Here is a 23,780-nt window from a genome sequence, read left to right as displayed (position 1 = left end):
TGTCACCGGTAACACTTCCTTTCACAGTTCTGTTTCAGCTGGTATTAAGAAACAATTGCCTGAGTCACACTATAGAACCAAACCGAACCGTACTGTAATTGCTCTGATATTATATTTTTTACATTGTCCTTCCCAGCTCAGTTCCAGAAACTATGGTAGATGTGTAACCAGGCCAGCCCAGTACAGCTCGCTCGGTTTGGCCCTGTTGTATGAATAACAAGGTCCCAATTAGCAGTCTGTTAAGCTATCAATACACTCCGTGCCATGTTTGGAATGACACAGAGTACAAGGAGTAGCATGTAAGCACAAAACAGGTTCTGAATTTCAGGCCAGATCCCAATCAGACCTAGGTCAAAAACAAAAAGTTACATTGAAGTATTTGAGGTGTTCTTGAATTTGCTGGGAGTTTGGGACTATTCCATTGTACCAAATCAAGCACAGCTCAAGTATTTGACACAGGTCTGGTAACAATGGATACTTTTGGTACTTCTGGTAACTACCTGGTAAACCAACGTTACGGTGTAATTTATAAATACGTACCAGGTAAATAGACTTATGCCTCATGGATGTTTTAACTATATCTTTAATGCATGTATGGTATTTCATGAAGCAGGATTGATGAGTTAGTGAACTAACTCTGATCAACAATCAGCAATGATGTGAAACCAAAAATGCCATATGGCATCAATGATAATAACAAATGTTTATTTCTTACCTTTTTTGCTCCCTGCCCGACCCGGAGAAGATAAGCACAATGGGGAATTTAAGTAATTACAGTATTAATCCATGGCATTCAAAATGTTACATTACTTAATGACTACAGGAAAGAATGCATAGCGGTTACAGTAGGTAGCTAACTATATACTCTAAACATTTCAGGATCTACATGACTTGCAAATTTTAGAATCAACCCACCCAACTGAACTTGAGGTGGGGAAAAGACAGAAAAAAGAAATAAAGCATTAACCAGACAGACATAAACAACCAGAGAAATTGACAGAAGTGAGGACAAATCAGAGAGCAGAGTGACAGTGGAGACCCCTAGGGCTCCTGATTGGAGGAATGGGACGGGTAGCGCCGTCTCTCACTCACTTCTCTTCATCAAGCTTTTTCTTCATGATGTCCCTCCGCCACGCTGGCATGGATGCCAGGCGCGCCGCCTCCTCGTCCACCTGCAGAGGACCAAACACACAGGAGCCAACATCTGTCATAATGGGGCCCCACTGGTAACACTGTCCCTGCCCGTCTCCAAATCCACTACTACAGTCATCCCTTTAGCCTCCCAGGAACTGAGACTTTCCCATCCTTTCTTGTTTCTATGATGTAGCTCACAAAGGTGACACACCTGATGGGATTAAGCATAAATTAGATTAAGCATCAACTTAATCTCCAACACCACCCCAAAATCAACATATGTGAAAATGGCACATTTCTATGTATTGTAGTAAAACAAGATACAGGAAGATAAGTATTTCCAATGATGTCGGTATGCATCATGGGATTTTAACCAATTATGAATAGGCATTGCCTACTAATTAATTGGTTGATGATGTCATTGGAAACACTTATCTTCCCCTATCTTTTTTACTACAAAACATAGAAACGTGTCATTTTCACATACATTGATGTTGAGGTGGTGCTGGAGATGAATATTGTATAGAGCAGACCAGGCTTCGAATACTATTTGAAATCATTTCAAATGTATTATCTGGGCTTGATTGAGCTTGCTTGGTGCAAGGTAACCAATAGAGTAGTTGCAAAACCCCGCCCATCTGGCACTCCAGACAGAATAAAGCATTTTCAAATAGTATTTGAGCCCAGTATAAAGACCCTATCAGCCAGACTGCGGCATAGAGAGACACATTTTTAATCGACTTAAACCCAGTTCATTGCAGACAGGTTGTGGACCGTCCACCCACAGAGGCGTGTGCACACACTACCTGAAACTTGACCGACTCCCCTCTTTCAGGTCGTAATTGGAGGCGGGGCTGAGAGGAGCCATCTTGGATTTCTAATATTCACATAGCTACAGATCTATTACACCACACCCCCACATAGCATTTCACTGGCCCTAGCCAACAGTATCCTGGTAAGCTTATCTGTACACATTGCATGTTTAATGATTCCCCAGGGAATTATAAAATTTGTGTGTGGGGGGGGGGTCATTTGATAGACATGCAAGGAAAGTGAGACAAAGCCAGTTTAATGTTACCAATACAACAGGAGAGCATCCATTCTAGATTGACATGGTTGGATACTAATTGCATCACATCAGAATAGGCGTTCAGCGCGCAATATCGCTTGCATCCATTGAAACATGCATACCTGGAGGAGTAACTATTGCCGTTTAGGGGATGCAAGGAAATTCCTCTAATTACGTAAAAAAATATATTGTCATATTTAACTTGCAACGGTCATCAAAATTGTTAAACTGTTTTAAAAAGAATTATAATAAATGTAACAGTTGGCAAATGGATGAAGTTACTCGTAACGTTAGCGGGGAAAAACAACAGGCACAATATAAACTCAACATGTAAAGTGTTGGTCCCCTGTTTCATGAGCTGAAATAAAAGATCCCAGAAACGTTCCATACGCACAAATAGCTTATTTCTCTCCAATTTTGTTTACATCCCTGTTAGTGAGGATTTCTCCTTTGCCAAGATAATACATCCACCTGACAGGTGTGGCATATCATGAAGTTGATTAAACAACATTCTCATTACACATGTGCACCTTGTGCTGGGGGCAATAAAATAACACTATAAAATGTGCAGTTTTGTCACACAACACAATGCCACAGATGTCTCAAGTTTTGAGGGAGTGTGTAATTGGCATGCTGACTATAGAAATGTCCACCAGAGCTGTTGCCAGAGAATTGAATGTTCATTTCTCTACTATAAACTCCATTGTTGTTTTATAGAATTTGGCAGTACATCCAACCCGCCTCACAACCGCAGACAACGTGTAACCACGCCATCCCAGGACCTCCACATCCGGATTATTCACCTGCGGGATCGTCTGAGACCAGCCACCCGGACAGCTGATGAAACTGAGTTTGCACAACGAAAGAATTTCTGCACAAACTATCAGAAACAGTCTCAGGGACGCTCATCTGCGTGCTCGTCTTCCTCACCAGGGTCTTGGCCTGACTGCAGTTCGGCGTCGTTAACAGACTTCAGTGGGCCAGTGCTTACCTTCGATAGCCACTGGCATGCTGGAGAAGTGTGCTCTTCATGGATGAATCTCGGTTTCAACTCTACCGGGCAGATGGCAGACAGCATGTACGGCGTCGCGTGGGTGATACATTTGTGGATGTCAACGTTGTGAACAGAGTGCCCCATGGTGGGGTTATGGTACGGGCAGGCATAGGCTACGGACAACGAACACAATTGCATTTTATCGATGGCAATTTGAATGCACAGAGATACCGTGATGAGATCCTAAGGCCCATTGTCATGCCATTAATCCGCTGCCATCACCTCATGTTGCGTTTAGATTTTTGTTCTGTGTAAATTGACAATCATTCTGTCAAAATTAATAATCAATATTTGGCTGGGGGGCCGGTGTTTGCGTTTATAAATTGCCTTAGATAATAGTCTGTTGGGTTTCCGGACATCTAGACAGTACCCTCAATCTCAACCATGTTTCCAGTATACAATCTTGACTCCATCCTGTACTCAAATCTATGTATAGACCTATCGCTATGGTTACCACGAGACGAGCGTGCCTCCCACCTCGGATTGATTGGCTTAAAGTAGATCAGAAGTCGTCCACTGTAAGGAGTAACCTCCTTGTGGCTTCAGTATAAGCCACCTCTCACTAGCATGACAGCAGGTGACAGTAAGAGGGTTACTAGCCCAGGGGGGCGGAATTTAATCTGGACGACGAGAAAACGCTATGACAAAATGTGTCTTTGCTGCCATGGCTGTCTGTCGCAGTAGAAGAATAAATGTTGGTTGACAAATGTAGAAATACCCACATCGACTGGCTCCCTTGTTGTGCATACTGGTGTAGTACTCTAGTAGGGCGAAAGGAAGCACAATTTGTTTTTTAAGCGCACTATACTCTTACTCAATTTAGGCTCATTGCATGGATCACATTATACTAGGCTAATTGGGAACAGGGAGCTTTGCATGACCTTTGAAAAGGCAGTAGAGAACCAATCATGAACAGGCTCTACAGGGGATTCTTGAAAAGTACGTTTTATGTTTCAGGCAGAAAGATTAGACCGTTGATCGTTAATGAAAAAAGAACATAAATGTCTGGGGGTAATTAAGGAGGGTGCTACATGTAGGTGCTACACATCGATCAGATAGATATGTTTTGTGTAGAAAATACATGGTCCTCTGTCATGTAAAAAAAATAAAAAATAATTATAGCCGCTCTGCACATTACATTTCTATTTGGAACGTTTGGAATATTGCACCCCACTGAATAATACCCTGAAGTGGTCAGCTTCTTGTCACCTCGTGAATCTGACTTTGACCTGCTCCTAAACAAAGCATACATATCAAACAAAAAGTTACTTACTCAAACTTTATTGATAGGAACTAATTAAGTAACAAATGAAAAAAAAACACACACATCTAAATGCAAAACAGTTTGAATAATAAATCTTCAAAAAGTATAAACTGCAATATCTACATAAGTGTGAAGATACACTGTATATATTCTTACTCTACCCCATGCATCTTCAGCAATCTGAAGGATTTAAGAATGAAAATTAAATCGGCTGACCAAATCGTTTAGTGGTGTCTCAGCATGTGAAAGTGTTGATGCAAAACAATACCGTAACAAAAGCATAATTCATTTCCATTGAATACAAACCCTGCTATCATCAACATGCTCCTCACTGAAAGGTGTGCAATGTATACATCCCGATAAGGTCAAAGGCTGGGGTAAAAAGAGAGCATGTGAGCCATCGAGTAACACTTAAACCTAACACTGGAGACCTCCTGTACTTTCCTTGCCTTTGAGCTCATGCAACAACTAGTGCGTCAAGCATTATGTGTGAAACTGAGGACAAGGAATATATGGCCCTGATCTGGTTATCAATTTGTAGAAGCTAAAGTGATCATAATTCTTGAATATGAAGCCATTATTCATAATCAATAATTGTATATGCAAGAGTAGAGCTTGACAGTCAATTGTAACTGTAGAGTTCTAAGGGAATATTTGTCAAATCTATATAATGAGGCCAACCTACTGTATTTGTGTCTGCTTAATGATAGCATAGTGTATCTCATGTAGAAGTTTAACTAATAACTAATAAAGGCGAAACAGCATACACCCTAAAAATGCACTAGTATAAATATCATTAGAATGACACTCGAGCATGCCAAGGGTGCAGTTTCCCAAGGGGGCACCTTGCCCAACTCTTCTCTACATTATGACATAAAAAAAAAATCTGCATTATTCCTGTTTGATTGAACTATGTTACATACAGTAGGTTGCATTATGTCCAAATGGACTTGCTTAAGTATAACATGTTATATTACATTTGGATGAAAAACCACCTCACACACTACATTCTCCAACTTTAGGGCCTGTCTTTGGATATCAAAGAACTGCTGTAGCAAACCAATAACAGATAAGAAACGTTAATAAAAAATATTTGTTCCAAAGACTAATTAGAATTCAGGGAGTCATTGCTGGTAGCGCATCTAGAGCACTCCCTCTTCTACTGTATCATTACATCTAATCATTTTTTGCATATCAGTGGTTGACAAGACAAAGTGATTTGACTGCCGGACATCCAATCACAGGGTGGATGCTCCTTTCCTTACTGAAACCATGTCACAGTTCCTTGTGTTATCTGAGGCCTCAAGGCTAAAACACAGATTAGCTCTCTCCCTAGCATGTTCCACATAGGAGGTTAGTTTCCTTGACACTTTCCCTCGTGGCTTTGTTGCCTGCTTTGTCCAAGCATGTTTAGCCTAACACTTTTGTGTAAAGAGTATTCCACATATCTTCTGCTTATCTCTGATGGTCAGATATCAAACAGTTCAGCTTCCTTTTCCTTCCAGAAGGCAAAGCTGCGCTCAATGTATCTGCTGATCTCCTCATTGCTGAACTCTTTCAGTTCGTAGATCAGTTTGATTGAGTCTTCATTGGGCTCTTCTCTGTGCAGAGGTTCATATACGGGTGTGACTATGGTGACTTGAAGTGGAGCAGGTGCAATGTCCTGCGTCACACACTTCCCTACACTCTGTACTGTGGTCTCAGTTGTCACAACCTGGTCTACTGAGTCTTGCAAAGCCTCCTGAACAGTATCCTGCCCAGTTTTCTGTGCTGAATCCTGCACAGAAGTCTGAACTGTGTCTTTTGGAACACTCTCTTGTGCTACACTTTCAGGCTTCACGGCATCCAGAATAGGCCCATTCGTTGGACTCGGCTCAGAAGTGTTAACATCAGCCTGAACAATGTCCTCCACAGTGTCCTTCACTGCACTCTGATCTGCATGGTTAATGCAGTCCTGAGCAGTAAGCTGGACACTATCCTGTACAGCAATCGAAGGCAAATACATGTTTGGTTCTGGGGCAGGCAACGGCTCCTGGACTGGCACTACCGACACCTCAGGAGCAATTGAAAGTAGCGAGGCGGTCATCATTCCTCCCCCATCCGCAGAATCACCAAAGTACTTTTTCTTAATGTCTTCAAAGCTGTCCGCCCAGTCCCGCTTCCCTTGCTCAATCTCCTCCATGACCTCACGGTGGAACTGGCGAATCAGCTCCCAGCTGTAGCTTCCGAGGCGGTCAAACATCTCGTAGCACAGTAGGTGGCGGAACTTCCGCTCGCTGCGAGACATGCTCATCTCTAGGAGTTGGAAGTAGCCCAGCATAAAGAGGTCTAGGGTCAGGGTCTCGTAGCTGACCGGTGCTCCATTAACGTGTGGCAGGAAGTGCTCCGGCCAGTAGATCATCTGGGCCCGACTGAGCCGGCGGATCTGGCGAGTGGGCACCTGGCTCATGATGGTCCTCCAGTGGCCAATCAGGTTCCCTACCACTTGCCTGGACTTCATGAGTAGGAGTGTTTTGTCATCCTCACTCGGTGTGTCTCCTTCCAGATCAGCGGTGAACCGGTTATATTCGTCCAGACCCACCCTTAGACTTCCCCGTTTGCTTGTGTACTTTGGCCTGTAGGACTCTGAGAGGGTGTACTTTCTCCAGTGTTCCAGGAACAAGAAGACGATCCGCTCCTTCCTCATCTCAATGCACTCTTGGACGTAGCTCATGTCCGTCTGCACCTCCAGGCTCCGGGTCAGCTGCTCGTGGTTCAGTATAGGGTCTGTAGACAGAACCTGGTTGAACTGATCAGACTGAGGGATCACATCAGAAGACTGGTATGTAAGAGGAGCATGAGATGGCATGATTAGAGGTTCCTCCACCAGCGGCAGAGATTCCTGGACTGGAGAAAGGTCTCCATTGTTAGGGGACTGGAGAACCTCTGCAGGGGAACACGGGACCTCATCCTCCTGAATCGGTTCGGGGCGATAACTGGACTCGCTCACAACAGGGAGGGACCTCTTGCGCTTGTATACCCGGTTTGTTTTGTCGTCAGCAAACTGGAACTGGTTCTGAATCTCATAGTTGGCCTTCAGGTTCTTCACAGAGACGCCACACTGCTTGATCTCCTTCTCCACCTCCTCCCTAGTGGAGAACGACTGGGATCGTCCGATGACCCCAGTGGCAATGGACCCTGCTGGGGTCATCTGGCCATTCCTATTGTTACTCCCTTCCTCCTGAGCATATCCGGGAGATATCAAATCCAAGATGTCTATCGTCTTGCCTCCCAGGGTGGCCAGGAGAATAGCCATGCTCTTGAGTAGCGTTGAGATTTTGCTGCACCAAGCTGGTAGATCTTCCGCTTGCCCGTGAACTTGCTTGGGGTTGATGTAGAAGTGCTCCTGGTTGAGGGCTGCAGACACGGGAAGAAGTTGTTGAAGCTCTCGCTCCAACTCTTCCAGTTCCTTTTCCACCTCCGTCACCTTGTGCATGACCTGCAGGTTCTCGATTTGCTTCTCAATGCGGATGAGGTCATCCTCCATCATCAGCTCTCCAAAGGGGCCCAAGATGGCATTGTGGACATGAGAGTAGTGCCACTCCTGAGGCTGGTAGTGTCCACTGGCCGCAAACTAGATTAGAGTTCAAGGGACAGCAAAGAACAACAGAAAAGAGGGGGGAAGGGGGAAGTTCCTTCAGCTTGCACTTCCTGGTGTATTGTTAACACACGGCGCATGTTCATACTTCCTCGTCACACAGGATTTACATGGATTTAGTGGTGCAATGGCACTGCCTCAGTACAAGCTTCATAACTCCTAGATTAGCTGAGAGTCAGGGCACAGGCTACTCCTTTATGAAAGCAGGGTGGAAAAATCCTCTGCGCACAACTGCTGGCTGAATATGGTTGGGTGTATGGGTTCACTTTATTTGGAGGTCTGCTTTTAAACGGCTTATAATTCATTATTTAATAGTTTATTATATACTATTATAACGGTTTGTAAATCATTCAATATCATTTGTATATGTATAAATAAATTATGATGGAGAGGATCAGGCTCATGCATGTATATGGTTAACAAAATATGTAATTAGTGGTTATAAGCAGTTTATAAGCAGACCTTGACATAGAATGTTCAAGTTTTATGTCATGATAAAAAAAGTTCCCTTTCTGTTTTGATCATTGGGGCAAATGAATTATACTCCTAGTTAGTATTTCATTATAATTGTGTGTGAACAGGGTTGTTTTAAAAATCCCTCTTAGTTTTCTAGGGAGTTTTAATAGGCTTATCCATAGCAAAAAAGAAACCCAGAGAAGCATCCTCAAAGAAGTAGATAACGTGGAGTGTATGGATGGACTTGGGGCTAGTGTGAATAGGCCTTGCATCACACCACTGAATCAGCATGTAACGACTTAGAGCTGCACTGCTCCATCTCCAAGTACTAGCCACACTGTGAAGCCATCAGCCAGATCCTACTGCATGTCAGGCTTTTAAACGGGCTAGAACTGGAATGGGCACCGTAGCCTGTAAGTATCCATTTCACCACACTCTGCAGGGCCTGGGTTCAGCACAAAAGTCAAGTCAAATAAAAAATGCATGCATTTGTTGTGACCCATGAACTCAATATATCAAAGCAGGATATACAGTATCTGCATGGCCTGATGGAGGGGCGACAAACAATCAGATTCAGCATCATTTAGATTGTACTTATAAATTCGGAAATGGTTACGTCAGCATACAATGTATGGGTTCTTCATCGACTTAAAAATAATGAAGGCACCTGTCACTATATTAGTACAGTAGTCAATGCCCACCATCTTGGATGGAACAGGTACTGACTTAAGTATCTGAAATCATATTTAATGTTCCAGTCAAAACAAAGCAATCTGATAGTGATATGTTTAAATAAAATATAGATTATATAAATTAACAAACACCTACAGTACCATTCAAAAGTTTGGACACACCTACTCATTACAGGGTGTTTCTTTATTTTTACTATTTTCTACATTGTAGAATAATAGTGAAGACATCAAGACTATGAAATAACACATATGGAATCATGTAGCAACCAAAAAAGTGTTCAACAAATCAAAATATATTTTAGATTCTTCAAAGTAGCCACCCTTTGCCTTGATGACATCTTTGCACACTCTTGGCATTCTCTCAACCAGCTTCATAAGGAATGCTTTTCCAACAGTCTTGACTTCACTCTGCGGTCCAACTCATCCCAAACCATCTCAATTGGGTTGAGTTCGGGTGATTGTGGAGGCCAGGTCATCTGATGCAGCACTCCATCACTCTCCTTCTTGGTCAAATAGCCCTTACACAGCATGGAGGTGTTTTGGGTCATTGTCCTGTTGAAAAACAAATGCTAGTCCCACTAAAAGCAAACCAGACGGGATGGCGTATCACTGCAGAATGCTGTGGTTGCCATGCTGGTTAAGTGTGCCTTGAATTCTAAATAAATCACTGACAGTGTCACCAGCAAAGCACCATCACACCTCCTCCATTCATGGTGGGAACCACACATGCAGAGATCATCCGTTCACCTACTCTGCATCTCACAAAGACACAGCGGTTGGAACAAAAAATCTAAAATTTGGACTCAGACCAAAAGGACAGATTTCCATCGGTCTAATGTCCATTGCTAGTGTTTCTTGGTCCAAGCAAGTCTCTTCTACTTATTGGTGTCCTTTAATACTGGTTTCTTCCCAGCAATTCGACCATGAAGGCCTGATTCACGCTGTCTCCTCTAAACAGTTGATGTTGAGATGTGTCTGTTACTTGAACTCTGGGAAGCATTTATGTGGGCTGCGATTTCTGAGGCTGGTAACTATAATTAACTTATCCTCTGCAGCAGAGGTAACTCTGTGTCTTCCTTTCCTGTAGCAGTCCTCATGAGAGCCAGTTTCATCATAGCACTTGAAGGTTTTTGCGACTGCACTTGAAGACACTTTAAAAGTTCTTGAAATTTCCCAGATTGACTGACCTTCATGTCTTGATGGACTGTTGGTTTTCTTTGCTTATTTGAGCTATTCTTGCCATAATATGGACTTGCTCTTTTACCAAATCGGGCTGTCTTCTGGCTCAAACGCATTAAGGAAAGAAATTCCACAAATTATCTTTTAACAAGGCACACCTGTTAATTGAAATGCATTCCAGGTGACTACCTCATGAAGATGGTTGAGAGAATGCCAAGAGCGTGCAAAGCTGTCATCAAGGCAAAGGGTGGCTACTTTGAAGAATCTCACATTTTTTAAATATATTTTGATTTGTTTAACACTTTTTTGGTTACTACATGATTCCATGTGTTATTTCATAGTGATGTTATCACTATTATTCAACAATGTAGAAAATAGTCAAAATGAAGAAAAACTAGAATGAGCAGGTGTGTCCAAACTTTTGACTGGTATTGTCTGTTGCAAATTTCCTATTATCAATAGTTCTAAAATAGGGACAAGAGCAAAGAATCCCTCAAACTGCTTTAGGGACATTCGCCATGGGGAATACATGCACAGTTCTAACATGTCAATCAATTATTCATGTTTTTAATTGTATTATGATAAAACTGCTGCCATTGTGAAGAATAATTTATGTTCAAGCTCCCACAGGTAATAGTAGCCGATACTAAGGGCACAGGTACTAGTACCAAGCAGCTAGGAAGACCAGAGACTTCGACTACACATACTAACTTATTGACCCATAACAAGACTTAAAACATAACCTCTGAAAAGGATTGTTGTTCATCTAATCACAAAACATGTAACAGTGCCTTCGGAAAGAATTCAGACCCCTTGACTTTTTAAGTTACAGCCTTATTCTAACATTGATTAAATAACAAGAAATCCTCAGCAATCTACACACAATACCCCATATTGACAAAGCGAAAACAAGTTTTTAGACTTAAAAGAACAAACAGAAATACCTTATTTACATAAGCATGAGACTCGAAATTGAGCTCATGTGTTTCCATTGATCATCCTTAAGATGTTTCTACAACTTGACTGGAGTCCACCTGTGGTAAATTCAATTGATTGAACATGATGTGGAAAGGCACACACCTGTCTATATAAGGTCCCACAGTTGACAGTGCATGTCAGAGCAAAAACCAAGCCATGAGGTCGAAGGAATTGTCCATAGAGCTCAGAGACAGGATTGTGTCGCAGCACAGATCTGGCGAAGGTTACCAAAAAATGTCTGCAGCATTGAAGGTCCCCAAGAACACAGTGGCCTCCATAATTCTTAAATGGAAGAAGTTTAGAATCACCAAGACTTTTCCTAGAGCTGGCCGCCCGGACAAACTGAGCAATTGGTGGAGAAGGGCCTTGGTCAGTGAGGTGACCAAGAACCCGATGGTCACTCTGACAGAGCTCTAGAGTTCCTCTGTGGAGATGGGAGAACCTTGCAGAAGGACAACCATCTCTGCAGCACTCCACCAAATCAGGCCTTTATGGTAGAGTGGCCAGAACGAAGCCACTCCTCAGTAAAGGCACATGACAGCCCGCTTGGAGTTTGCCAAAAGGCACCTAAAGACTCACCGACATTGAGAGACAAGATTGGTCTGATGAAACCAAGATTTAACTATTTTGGCCTGAATGACAAGCGTCACGTCTGGAAAAAACCTGGCAACATCCCTACAGTGAAGCATGGTGGTGGCAGCATCATGCTGTGGGGATGTTTTCAGCGGAAGGGAATGGGATACTATTCAGGATCGAGGAAAAGATGAACGGAGCAATGTACAGCGATATCCTTGATGAAAACCTGCTCCAGAGCGCTCAGGACCTCAGACTGGGGCAAAGGTTCACCTTCCAACAGGACAATGACCCTAAGCACACAGCCACAACAACGCAGAAGTGGCTTGGGGACAACTCTCTGAATGTCCTTGAGTGGCCCAGCCAGAACCCAGACTTGAACCCAATCGAACAGCTCTGGAGAGACCTGAAAATAGCTGTGCAGCAACGCCCCGCATCCAACCTGACAGAGCTTGAGAGGATCTGCAGAGGAGAATGGGAGAAAATCCCCAAATATAGGTGTGTCAAGCTTGTAGCAGTCATACCCAAGAAGACTCGAGGCTGTAATCGCTTCAACAAAGTACTGAGTAAAGGGTCTGAATAATTATGTATTTGTAATTGTTCCGTTTTTTATTTGCAAACATTTTTTTTTTTTTAAGTTTTTGCTTTGTCATTATGGGGTATTGTGTGTAGATTGATGAGAGGAAATAAAAAATAAAATAAAAATTAGAATAAGGCTTTAAAGTAACAAAATATGAAAAATGTCAAGGAGTTTGAATACTTTCCGAAGGCACTGTATATTAAAACTTAAAAGTAATGACTGAAGGTAGACTGCTCGTGTAGAAGTCCTCAAACCATCTGACTACAACCTGCCTACTTCTAAACAGATTATAAAATTAACAATCAATTCAGATTATAAACTCAACCATCAGATACTGCAACACCGATAAAACATCAGAAGCACTACAACTATAATGTTCTTACTCAAACCAAATCTAGCTCCCTTTAAGGAATATAATTCATATACTATATTCTGACATGCAGTGATGGCCATATCAAGCTCTTTCAAAAGACACAGCAAAGGCTTGAGCATGCGTTCAAACAAAACCAACCGACCAAAATCGCACACCAACCCACATTTCAGCCATCCTCCTTGTGCTTTCAATCCCTTTTAACCACGTTTGACCGTGGTATTCCCCCGAGCACCAGTTCTGTGACAGCAGCACAAAAAGGAGAGCTGAAACTGTGAATCTTTCTCATCACACTTAGACTTCTATCTTTCTCTCACACCCACTCCATTTAAGCCTACCTTGCGTTTGTGTTCTTCCTCCTCCTGCATCTTGACCTGGAGCTTGCGCACCATCACCTGCCTCTTCCACTCGGGGATGGCCCGGCCCTGCTCATCGTGTGTGGGCACTAGGGCCTCCACGTCCGCCAGGCTACCCTTCCGGGTCTGGCCCATCGGGCTAGATGCCGACGCTGCTCCGCTGCCATTCCCATTGAGGAGCTGCTCGCTGCTCTGAGAGGTGGAGAGGGTCCGGGGCGTGCCGGTGCCAACCGGGCTGGGGGTGGTGGGTGGCGAAGTGGCGCTGGCAGCAGGGGGCGGGGACATGGGCTTGGCTGATGGCGGGCTGACCGTGCGGGTCGGAGGCGGGGACGTAGGGCTCTCTCCCTGGAGGATGGAAGGAGTATAAAGTCAAACTGGAGTTTGTCCATGGCTTAAACTACATGGGCTCAGTTACAATATACATACACTTCATAGAATCTACAACATTGAAACTCCCCTATGTAGAGCGCCTTTGGAACGTATTCAGACCCCTTGACGTTTTCCACATTTTGTTAGGTTACAGCCTAATTCTAAAATGGATTAAATAAAACATTTTCCTCAGCAATCTACACACAATACTTTTTGCAAATAAAAATAAATTTAAAAAATACCTTATTTGCATAAGTAATCAGACCTTTTGCTGTGAGACTCGAAATTGAGCTCAGGTGCATCCTGTTTCCATTGATCATCCTTGAGATGTTTCTACAACTTGACTGGAGTCCACCTGGTAAATTCAATTGATTGGACATGATTTGGAAAGGGACACACCTGTCTATATAAGGTCCCACAGCTGACAGTGCATGTCAGAGCAAAAACCAAGCCATGAGGTTGAAGGAATTGTCCATAGAGCTCAGAGACAGGATTTTGTCGAAGCACAACCATCTCTGCAGCACTTCACCAATCAGGCCTTTATGTTAGAGTAGTCAGATGGAAGCCACTCCTCAGTAAAGGCACATGACAGTCCACTTGGAGTTTGCCAAAAGGCACCTAAAGATTCCCAGACCATGAGGAACAAGATTCTCTGGTCTGATGAAACCAAGATTTAACTCTTTGGCCTGAATGCCAAGCGTCACATCTGGAGGAAACCTGGGACCATCCCTAAGGTGAAGCATGGTGGCAGCATCATGGGGATGTTTTTCAGCGGCAGGGAATGGGAGACTAGTCAGGATCGAAGGAAAGATGAACGGAGCAAAGTACAGAGATCCTTGATGAAAACCTGCTCCAGAGTGTTCAGGACCTCAGACTGGGCTGAAGGTTCACCTTCCAACAGGACAACGACCCTAAGCACACAGCCAAGACAACGCAGGAGTGGCTTCGGGACAAGTCTCTGAATGTCCTTGAGTGGCCCAGCCAAAGCCCGGAATTTAACCTGATCGAATAACTCTGGAGAGACCTGAAAATAGCTGTGCAGCAATGCTCCTCATCCAACCTGACAGAGCTTGAGAGGATCTGCAGAGAAGAATGGGAGAAACTCCCCAAATACAGGTATGCCAAGCTTGTAGCGTCATACCCAACAAGACTCGATGCTGTAATTGCTGCCAAAGCGGCTTCAACAAAGTACTGAGTAAAGGGTCTGAATACTTATGTAAATGTGATAGTTTAAAAAAAAATATATACATATATATATATATAACCAAACATTTCTAAAAACCTGTTTTTGCTTTGTCATTATGGGGTATTGTGTGTAGACTGATGAGGTAAAAAAAAACGTAGATTTTGGAATAAGCCTGTAACGTAACAAAATTTGGGGGAAAATCAAGGGGTCTGAATACTTTCCGAAGGCACTGTATTTATTTGAACAGCAAAGCTAAAACATTAAATTTGGCTCTATACTTTTGTATTTTGGATTTGAGATGAAATGTTTTATATGAGGCGACAGTACAGAATGTCACTTTTTATTTGAGGGTATTTTCATACATATGTTTTACCGTTTAGAAATGAAAGCACTTTATGTATCTAGTCCCACCATTTGAAGGTATCATTAGTATTTGGAAAAATGTACTTAGTGTATTACAGTTTTCAAAAGTTTCATATTCCTAGTACGCAATGACCACATCAAGCTTGCTTGTAACTCTACAAACTTGTTGGATGCATTTGCAGTTTGTTTTGGTTGTGTTAGAAATTTACCCTCACACACCACCACACTTTATATACCAGGGTTGGCTGGCCTTCTCTAGTCAATCGTAGGCTCAGTCACTGGTATACTTTCATTTAGAAAGCCATTTTGGGGACTCTATCATTTTATTTGGCCATTTGTATTGTTCAGAAATGTGGTGGGTACTCTCTTCTTTCGCAGGACTTTATCCTGCTAACTGTTCCATATGTCCGAACTGAATTTGGTAAAAGGGCTTTTACGTCCTCTGCGCCATCGGCTTGGAACGCCTTACAAAATACTTTTAAACTTGAAGAACTTGTCCTGATTGGTGTTTTTAAATCATTGATGAAGGATTTTGAGGCTGATTCCCTGACCTGTCAATGTTTTTAATTTGCTGTTTTTGTTATACTCTTGTGAATTCTATGTTTTTTTACTAGATTACCTGTAGTTTTTCATGTCTGTCTGTAAACATCAAAAGGTTGGTCATTGAAACAATATTTCTAACGTAATTAATGTGGGAAATGGTTGGTGGGGCTCTAAATATTAATAATGTCAGATAAGTTGTTGTTTTGTGATATAATTAAGAACTGTATAACCAAATAATGGTAACTCTACAAATGTATTTGTCCCAGTTATCAGATTTACCTCTAAATGCTGTGGAATTATATGATTAAATATGAAACTATTTGTGAGAAGATGAAATGTGATTTTAGCCTTCTAAATGAGACTTGTCTTTCATGTAAAGTTTTACCCAGTCAGTAAACACGCACATGTGAGCACAGACATTATGACAAAAGGAGGGAACGCCCTTTTTCTCCAAGTGTTTATAAAAGGACTCCTAATGAAATTTACATTAGACCAGAGAACGTGAGGATCATCCACCCGTTTGAAATGGTGGGAATTGTAATCTCTAGAGACCAAAACATGCTGGTTTGCTGCCGGTGTGGACAGTGGTCTTAGCTGTACCCTGAATAATCAACCATTTAGACCAGTAAACGGACGGTAAGCCGGATGTCACAAATGGTTTAAAGCTAAAGACTCGTATACGTGCAGCGCGATCTGAACACGTTACGAAATGGTTTAGACTACAATACCAGAAAATGGCAAGACCCTCTGAAGAAGACTACACAGGGACATATAGTCTGCATGTCACGCCCTGACCTTAGAGAGCCTTTTTATTTATTTTTAGGGTGTGATTAGGGTGGGCATTCTAGGTTTTCTGTTTCTATGTTGGTGTGTTTGATTCCCAATCGGAGGCAGCTGTCTATCGTTGTCTCTGATTGGGAATCAGATATAAGTTGTCAGTTTCCTTTTGGGTTTTGTGGGATCTTGTCTTTGTTTGTTGCTTTCTGCAGGACTAGCTTTACGTTTGTGTTCATTGTTTTTTCCCGGTGTTACGTTTTCAAATAAAGAGAGAATGTATCCCTAGCACGCTGCACCTTGGTCCGGTCATTTATCATCCGATGACGAGAGTAACACTGCAGCTGTTTATGCACGGTTAGCCTAGGAAACTCGACCAAAGACAAAGAACAATTTCCTCTCACCACTATAGGTGGGTATCTATCCTAAACAAACAGAGCGAAGGACAAGGACTGCTAAACACCACTTGGTACACCTCTGGAAGGTCCGTTATAACAGACACTCCGAGACCAAGAGGCTACGACTACAAAAGACATGATCTCTGGTGGACAACCAGAGACTTACATAGAGACTTTCTGTCGACTGACTCCAGGCGCTTTCAACAGGGCGAGACGACAAAGACATACAAGCGTAAATATGTACCTTGCATTTCTAAATCCGAATGAGCAGTGCTAAATATCCATACTTACAATGAGCGTCTCTCCTCCTCCCGCACTTTCTTCCACCCCCTTTCATTGCGTAACAAGCTGTCATATCGGCTTAGTCCAATAGGGACTTTTCATTGCATCATGTTAATAATCAGTGTATAATCTATCCAGTGTGTGTTATGTATGTATGTTCTATTGTTTATGTTTTATCCCCCCCCCTCCCGTTTTCCCCCCAATTGGTAGTTGCCATCTTGTCTCATCGCTGCAACTCCCATACGGACTCAGGAGAGGCGAAGGTCGAGAGCCATGCGTCCTCTGAAACACAACCCAACCCAACCAAGCCACACTGTTTCTTGACACAATGCCCACTTAACCCGGAAGCCAGCCACACCAATGTGTCAGAGGAAACACCTGGCGACAGTGTCAGTGTGCACTGCCCCCGGACCGCAACAGGAGTCGCTAGTGCGCAGTGGGACAATAACATCCCTGCCGGCCAAACCCTCCCCTAACACGGACGATGCTGGGCCAATTGTGTGCCTCTCCATGGGTCTCCCGGTCGCGACCGGCTGCAACAGAACCTGGACTCGAACCCAGAATCTCTAGTGGAACAGCTAGCATTGCGATGCAGTGCCTTAGACCACCACGCCACTCGGGAGTCCATGTTAATGCATTTGTGTGATTATTTCATTAGTTAGTAAATAAATAATTAAGCCAATTTGTGTAAACTGATTCATCATGGAGAATAGGGTTCGTGCAGATTTAACGGATTATTCGACGTTCAGAATGAGACTGATGAGGTAAATAAGAATTAATGAATTGACTGTGACTGATGTAAGAGATAGTAACTCGTTAAATAACTTTTCCCATGGTGCCCAAAGATCACGAACTGTTACATGATTAATTTAATCATCGTAATAATTAAACAGTTAATGGATTTGATAAAATAACTGTCAAACACATTAATGATGTCACGGATCCCCCCGGCACTGCTCCTCATTCTGTTCACCAGTTCCGGAGGTCTACGTCACCGGCTTTCTAGGCTTCACTATCATCAACCCAGGACTGTCTTGTCCGATTACACACACCTGGTTCCCATTTCCCCTGATTAGTATGTTATATATATGCCCTCTGTTCCCTCTGTCTTTGCCGGTTATTGTTCCCATGTCCTTTGGTCGTGTGAGTACCTATGCGTTGGTGCAGCTGTTATGCTGCGTGCTACATATAGTGTGTATTACGGAGATCATCCCGTGTCGTCCAACGAGGTTTACCCTCGCTCTTTTGTTTGGGTACAGCCCAGTGTTTTGTATACGTGTTTGTTTTGGGTGTATTAAAAACTGCTATTGTGTATTCCTGCGCCTGTCTCCAAATCCTTTATACCAGCATGACAAATGATAGCAACGTCACAACACTAGTTTATCCAAATACATTTCATGAATATCACAATGCATTGATCCAGAAGTTGAAGTCAACACTATTGGTTTCTGATGCAGCGGGAATCATTTAGTCACTTGTCAGTACACTTGTAAAGGATATAATATAAAACTATAAAATTATACACAGTACCAGTCAAAATGTTGGACACACCTACTCGCTCAAGGGTTTTTCTTGAATGAAAAAATTAAATAACACATACGGAATCATGTAAAAAAAAAAGTGTTCAACATATCAAAATATATTTTGGATTCTTCAAATTAGCCACCCTTTGCCTTGAAAGCAGCTTTGCACACTCTTAGCCTTCTCTCAACCAGCTTCATGAGGAGTGTTTTTCCAACAGTCTTGAAGGAGTTCCCACATATGCTGAGCACTTGTTGGCTGCTTTTCCTTAACTCTGCGGTCCAACTCATCCCAAATCATCTCAATTGGGTTGAGGTCGGGTGATTGTGGAGGCCAGGTCATCTGATACAGCTCTCCTTCTTGGTCAAATACCCTTACACAGCCTGAAGGTGTGTTGGGTCATTGTCCTGTTGAAAAACAAATGATAGTCCCACTAAGCAAACCAGATGGAATGACATATCGCTGCAAAATACTGTGGTAGCCATGCTGGTTAGGTGTGCCTTGAATTCTAAATAAATCACAGACCGTGTCACCAGCAAAGCACCACCACACCTCCTCCATGCTTCACGGTGGGAACCGCACATGCAGAGATTATCCGTTCACCTACTCTTCATCTCACAAAGACACAGAGGTTGGAACAAACCATCTCAAATCTGGACTCAAATCAGACCAAAGAAACAGATCTCCATCGGTCTAATTTCCATTGCTTGTGTTTCTTGGCCCAAACAAGTATCTTCTACTTATTGGTGTCCTTTAGTACTGGTTTCTTTGCAGCAATTCGACCATAAAGGCCTAATTCACGCAGTCTCCTCTGAACAGTTGATGTTGAGATGTGTCTGTTACTTGAACTCTGGGAAGCATTTATTTGGGCTGCAAACTGATTGGCTCAAACGCATTAAGAAAGAAATTCCATAAATTAACTTTTAACAAGGCACACCTGTTAATTGAAATGCATTCCAGATGACTACCTCATGAAGCTGGTTGAGAGAATGCCAAGAGTGTGCAAAGCTGTCATCAAGGCCAACGGGTGGCTACTTTGAAGAATCTCAAATATATTTAGATTTTTTTAAACACTTTTTTGGTTACTACATGATTCCATATGTGTTATTTCATAGTTTATGTCTTCACAATTATTCTACAATGTAGAAAATGAGTAGGTGTGTACAAACTTTTGATAGGCAGCAACATCTATACCACAATGCAGTTGTGAACATACTAGGTATTCTATATTATACTAAAACATCAGTCTAACTGAATATGGGTGTTGGTTGAATGTTCCAGACAGGTTCCAGAATGTTCTTCAGCTGGTGCACCTCTTCTACTGTTGGGTAATGTCAGCTGGTTTAGCAAGCTTTGGCGCTGTGGCAATGTTGGCAGGGTTTGGGGAGCTGTGAGTCTGGCTGCTTGTTGACAACAGTCTGTTATTTTCTGCACTCCACAACCAGGTGGATAAGCGTCTCCCTGAAGTGGTGGGTTCTGGGCTTGTGCACTTTCTTCACCACCCACATCTTTGACCTCTTGCAGATAATTGTTTGTACTGTAAGTATCCTGGAAAGACATGACGACTGATCATGAGGATGTATAATCATAAAATAAACCATGTTAATCTGTAAACAAAACATGGAACAGTAGACTGGTATGTGTTGTTACACTCAAATAATGGGGCTTTGAGATGGGTACTAACAGATGTGAAATGTTTGAGGGGGGCTTGACATGTAGACAGTCTAGTTGTGTATTGTTGTGTATGAGTAGACAAGTATACAGTTGTGCTGTTGAGTAGACAAGCACTGCCAACAATGGAGTGAATAGGCTAGAAGAGTAAACTAGCAACCCCTCTCAAAGAACTGACTACAAGGGTGTGACAAGTTTGAGGAGCACTTGGCTGGTAGACAGTTTAGTGTATTGGTGATTTTGTTTTCTCAAGAGGGTATTTGTGCTTTCATAAATGCCTTTGGCCGTCCTGGCTTGTTTCCGAGTCAGATGATGTTGAGCTTGTTCCCGGCTGAAAGCTTTCATCCAATGGGTCTACGGGCTCTGTACTACTAAAGCTGGTGTTAAGTTCATCGTCATCAGTAGCAGGGTTAGCCTGTAGGACACACAGTAGTCAGTATTTAGTCAAAATTGTACTACTTTGTCCCCATCAATACCCACACCCCTTACGTCAATAGATCATGCATATTAACCTTCACCCCCCCCCCCCCAACAGACACCAGTCAGTCACACACACCTAATATCTCCTTTTTCCATTTTCAAACATGAACAATCAGCTAAGCCGCCATAATATAGAGAAAACTACAGTCGAAGTTGTAGCTTCTATAACAACAAGACACAGAACATGTTTATGCCTAGCTCCAGTATATGTATTTGCTTATCATGGAGTCATGGAAAAATCTAGCAAAAGTTACTTACAATAGTTCCTGGTGCTGAGCTTGATGTTGATGCTGCTGCAGGTGGGATCGGGCTCTATAAACACATAATCACGTTAGCCTCTGTGGTAGTTAGATCGCTAGCTAGGTAACGGTTAGATACAGTCCAGTAGGCTGTAGCTAGCTAAATTAACCTAATGAAGCTCACAATGCAACATTTCAAATCACGTCGCCAGATAACAGCTGGCTATTTACATTGATTTACTTTGGAATGTTTAGCCAGTGTATTATGAAAGCTAGCTAGCTAGATTTCGGTTTAGATAAACAAATGTAGTTCGCTAGCTAGTTAGCTAGGTAACGTTAGCTACCTTTACCTCAGCTTGACTTCTTTTCTGCTGCACTGATGTTGGCTGATCGCATGCCTTCTTTGAAGTGAAGGGGAAAGTCAATGGAAAAGCATCACTTTAACGTTCGACCACCTGGCAACCCCATCAGTTTCGAAATCCTCTGGCTGGAAGTGCTGGCTACAAACACAGACATTTTGATATTTCTGCACGTCCTGAAATCGCTACGAACTCTGGATATTGTGGTTTGCTAACAACCAGAACATGTAGACGCCCTGTTAAAACTAGTGAGATGCAGAAACGCTCGTATTTGCGTGTTGCAATTTTTATGACACACATGATATGTTAATAACATATTAAATGGACATATGGTGAAATAGAGCAGCAGGGAAATTTCCCTTTAAGTTTACAAAAATATTGTTGAAATGTTGAAAATCTAATAACAAGGTGTGGAGAACTAAAGTGTTTTTGCATTTCAACTTATTTTAGAAGAAATAGAGAATTATTTAAGAAAAGTGAAAGGGTACCAATATATTTGGCCAGTACTGTATGTATGAAAATACCCTAAAATAAAATGGTGACATTCTGTTCTGTCTACTCAAAAAAATATTTGATCTCAAATCCAAAATGCTGGAGTATAGAGCCAAATAAAACATTTTAGCTTCACTGTCCAAATAAATACGTAGGGGAGTACATTTGAAATGAGCCAGAGTGCTTATAGAATAACTGGAGAACCTAACACGTTGCTTTGATGTGTCACACGGCAATTAAGAAGACAAGACAATGCCCACACAGAGCGCCACTAGTATTGGATTGCTTATTGTGTTCGCTGAGTGGACGCTTTGGGCTGACTCCATGTTATGCAACCAAGCATGGGGGTGGAGGCCAGGCCAGCTCTGCTACGAGGAGGAGAACAATGGCTCGAGTCAGGTCACAGAGTTTTAGACTTCCTCAATTCTTTTCCACAGTAACAGAGTGCAGTCAGCAGCATTAAAAGCCACCATTCAGTGACATGTTTGTTCAGCCATCAGTGAGTCATCATTTGACCATGTGTTAAATGATCATATTGTGATATGTGCTCATGGCTGAGGTCACTGTCTGGTTAGTCACAAAAGGGACAATGGTCACACTGTACAGTACACACAGAGTGTATGTTGATCATGTGAAATGCGAGCGGGTCTCATGTTGCAGAGTGTATCTAGTCACTTCAATGAGGTTTCACGGGTCAATCGACAGTGTGCACTCAATCTGGGGTCCTATACTACAGTATTTACTGTAGTATGCTGTAGTATTTACAGTTAACTATAGTATAAATACTGTAGTAAAAGGAAACGGTAGTATATACTATAGTAATCAATGTAGTGTTTTTGCCAGTTGTAATATACTTTAGTATTTACTGTAGTGTTTTTGCAGACATTACTCTAGTATTTACTACAATGTTCTTTTGCAGATAATACTGTAGTATTTACTATAATAGCCTACAGTATACTACAACATTCAGTGGTAAGTACTACACACATGAGGGATACTACAGTGTAGTATAGTATTCTACAGTATACTACAGAATTCTATAGTAAATACTGTAGTATTATATAGTAGTATTTTGGGCAAATCCAAATATTTGCCTATGCAGCAGAAGCCTTTACAATTGAACACAGTTTTAGATGCGGTAGCATTGTGGATATTGACTAGAATTACTTCCAGTCTTAGCTGTACAACCTGGTTATAATGACATAACCGTTTCCCTTGGCTTACTGCAAACAATGATTCTATGTTGGCAGTACACAACGTTACAGTCTCTCCTAATACTCAGTTGTGACTACTTCTACTACTGTCTGAGCTAAAAAGTCACGATTCACTGACAAGTATATCTTTGGTATTAATATTTCTGTGTTTTGGCTTTTGCTCTTCCAACGGTCAGTAGTAAGACGAGCACTTTTGGACAACGTCAAAGGAGATGCGACTCGCTGTCCTACTCTGGCTACAACTGCTAACTCCTGCGTTGGCAAGTAGATATGATGGCACAGTTTGTTTGAACATTTCTTATTGTCAACGACAACAGACCAAATGATAGAATGCTGTTTGAACGTCGCTTTTAAAGAAGGACTAAGTGACTAGCGATCCCATATTACCTCCAACACAGATTACTGAACCTAATTTTCCGGAATGAGTCAAACTGCTTTGCTAAAACTACGCTATCCAATCTGATGGCTCAGTTGGTTGGAGCATGCTGGAGTTTGTAACAGCACCATATTTTTCCTTGAATACGTACTTGGGGCGAATCCTAACTTC

At 42.3% G+C, this 23,780-nt stretch overlaps 1 protein-coding gene and 1 long non-coding RNA gene across 3 annotated transcripts in view; both read right to left on the bottom strand.

The window, feature by feature from the left end:
* Positions 1-23,780, bottom strand: part of espn (espin) — a 105,629-nt gene that overhangs the window by 2,561 nt on the left and 79,288 nt on the right. For both annotated transcript variants that reach the window (XM_055892649.1, XM_055892650.1), the window contains 3 exons: positions 13,325-13,687; positions 1,093-1,172; positions 716-736 (listed from right to left, as the gene is read on the bottom strand). In XM_055892649.1, coding sequence (XP_055748624.1) covers positions 716-736; positions 1,093-1,172; positions 13,325-13,687 — 464 coding nt within the window. The remainder of the gene's footprint in view (positions 1-715; positions 737-1,092; positions 1,173-13,324; positions 13,688-23,780) is intronic.
* On the bottom strand, positions 18,619-21,906 carry LOC129830241 (uncharacterized). Its single transcript, XR_008755501.1, has 3 exons — positions 21,519-21,906; positions 21,188-21,241; positions 18,619-20,864 (listed from the first exon to the last, which is right to left on the bottom strand). It is a non-coding gene; the product is annotated as an uncharacterized LOC129830241 (long non-coding RNA).

This window comes from Salvelinus fontinalis, chromosome 31, assembly GCF_029448725.1.
Source record: "Salvelinus fontinalis isolate EN_2023a chromosome 31, ASM2944872v1, whole genome shotgun sequence".
Classification (NCBI taxonomy): Eukaryota; Metazoa; Chordata; class Actinopteri; order Salmoniformes; family Salmonidae; genus Salvelinus; species Salvelinus fontinalis.
Note: the sequence above shows the minus strand (reverse complement) of the source record. Positions and strands in the feature narration are given on the sequence as shown.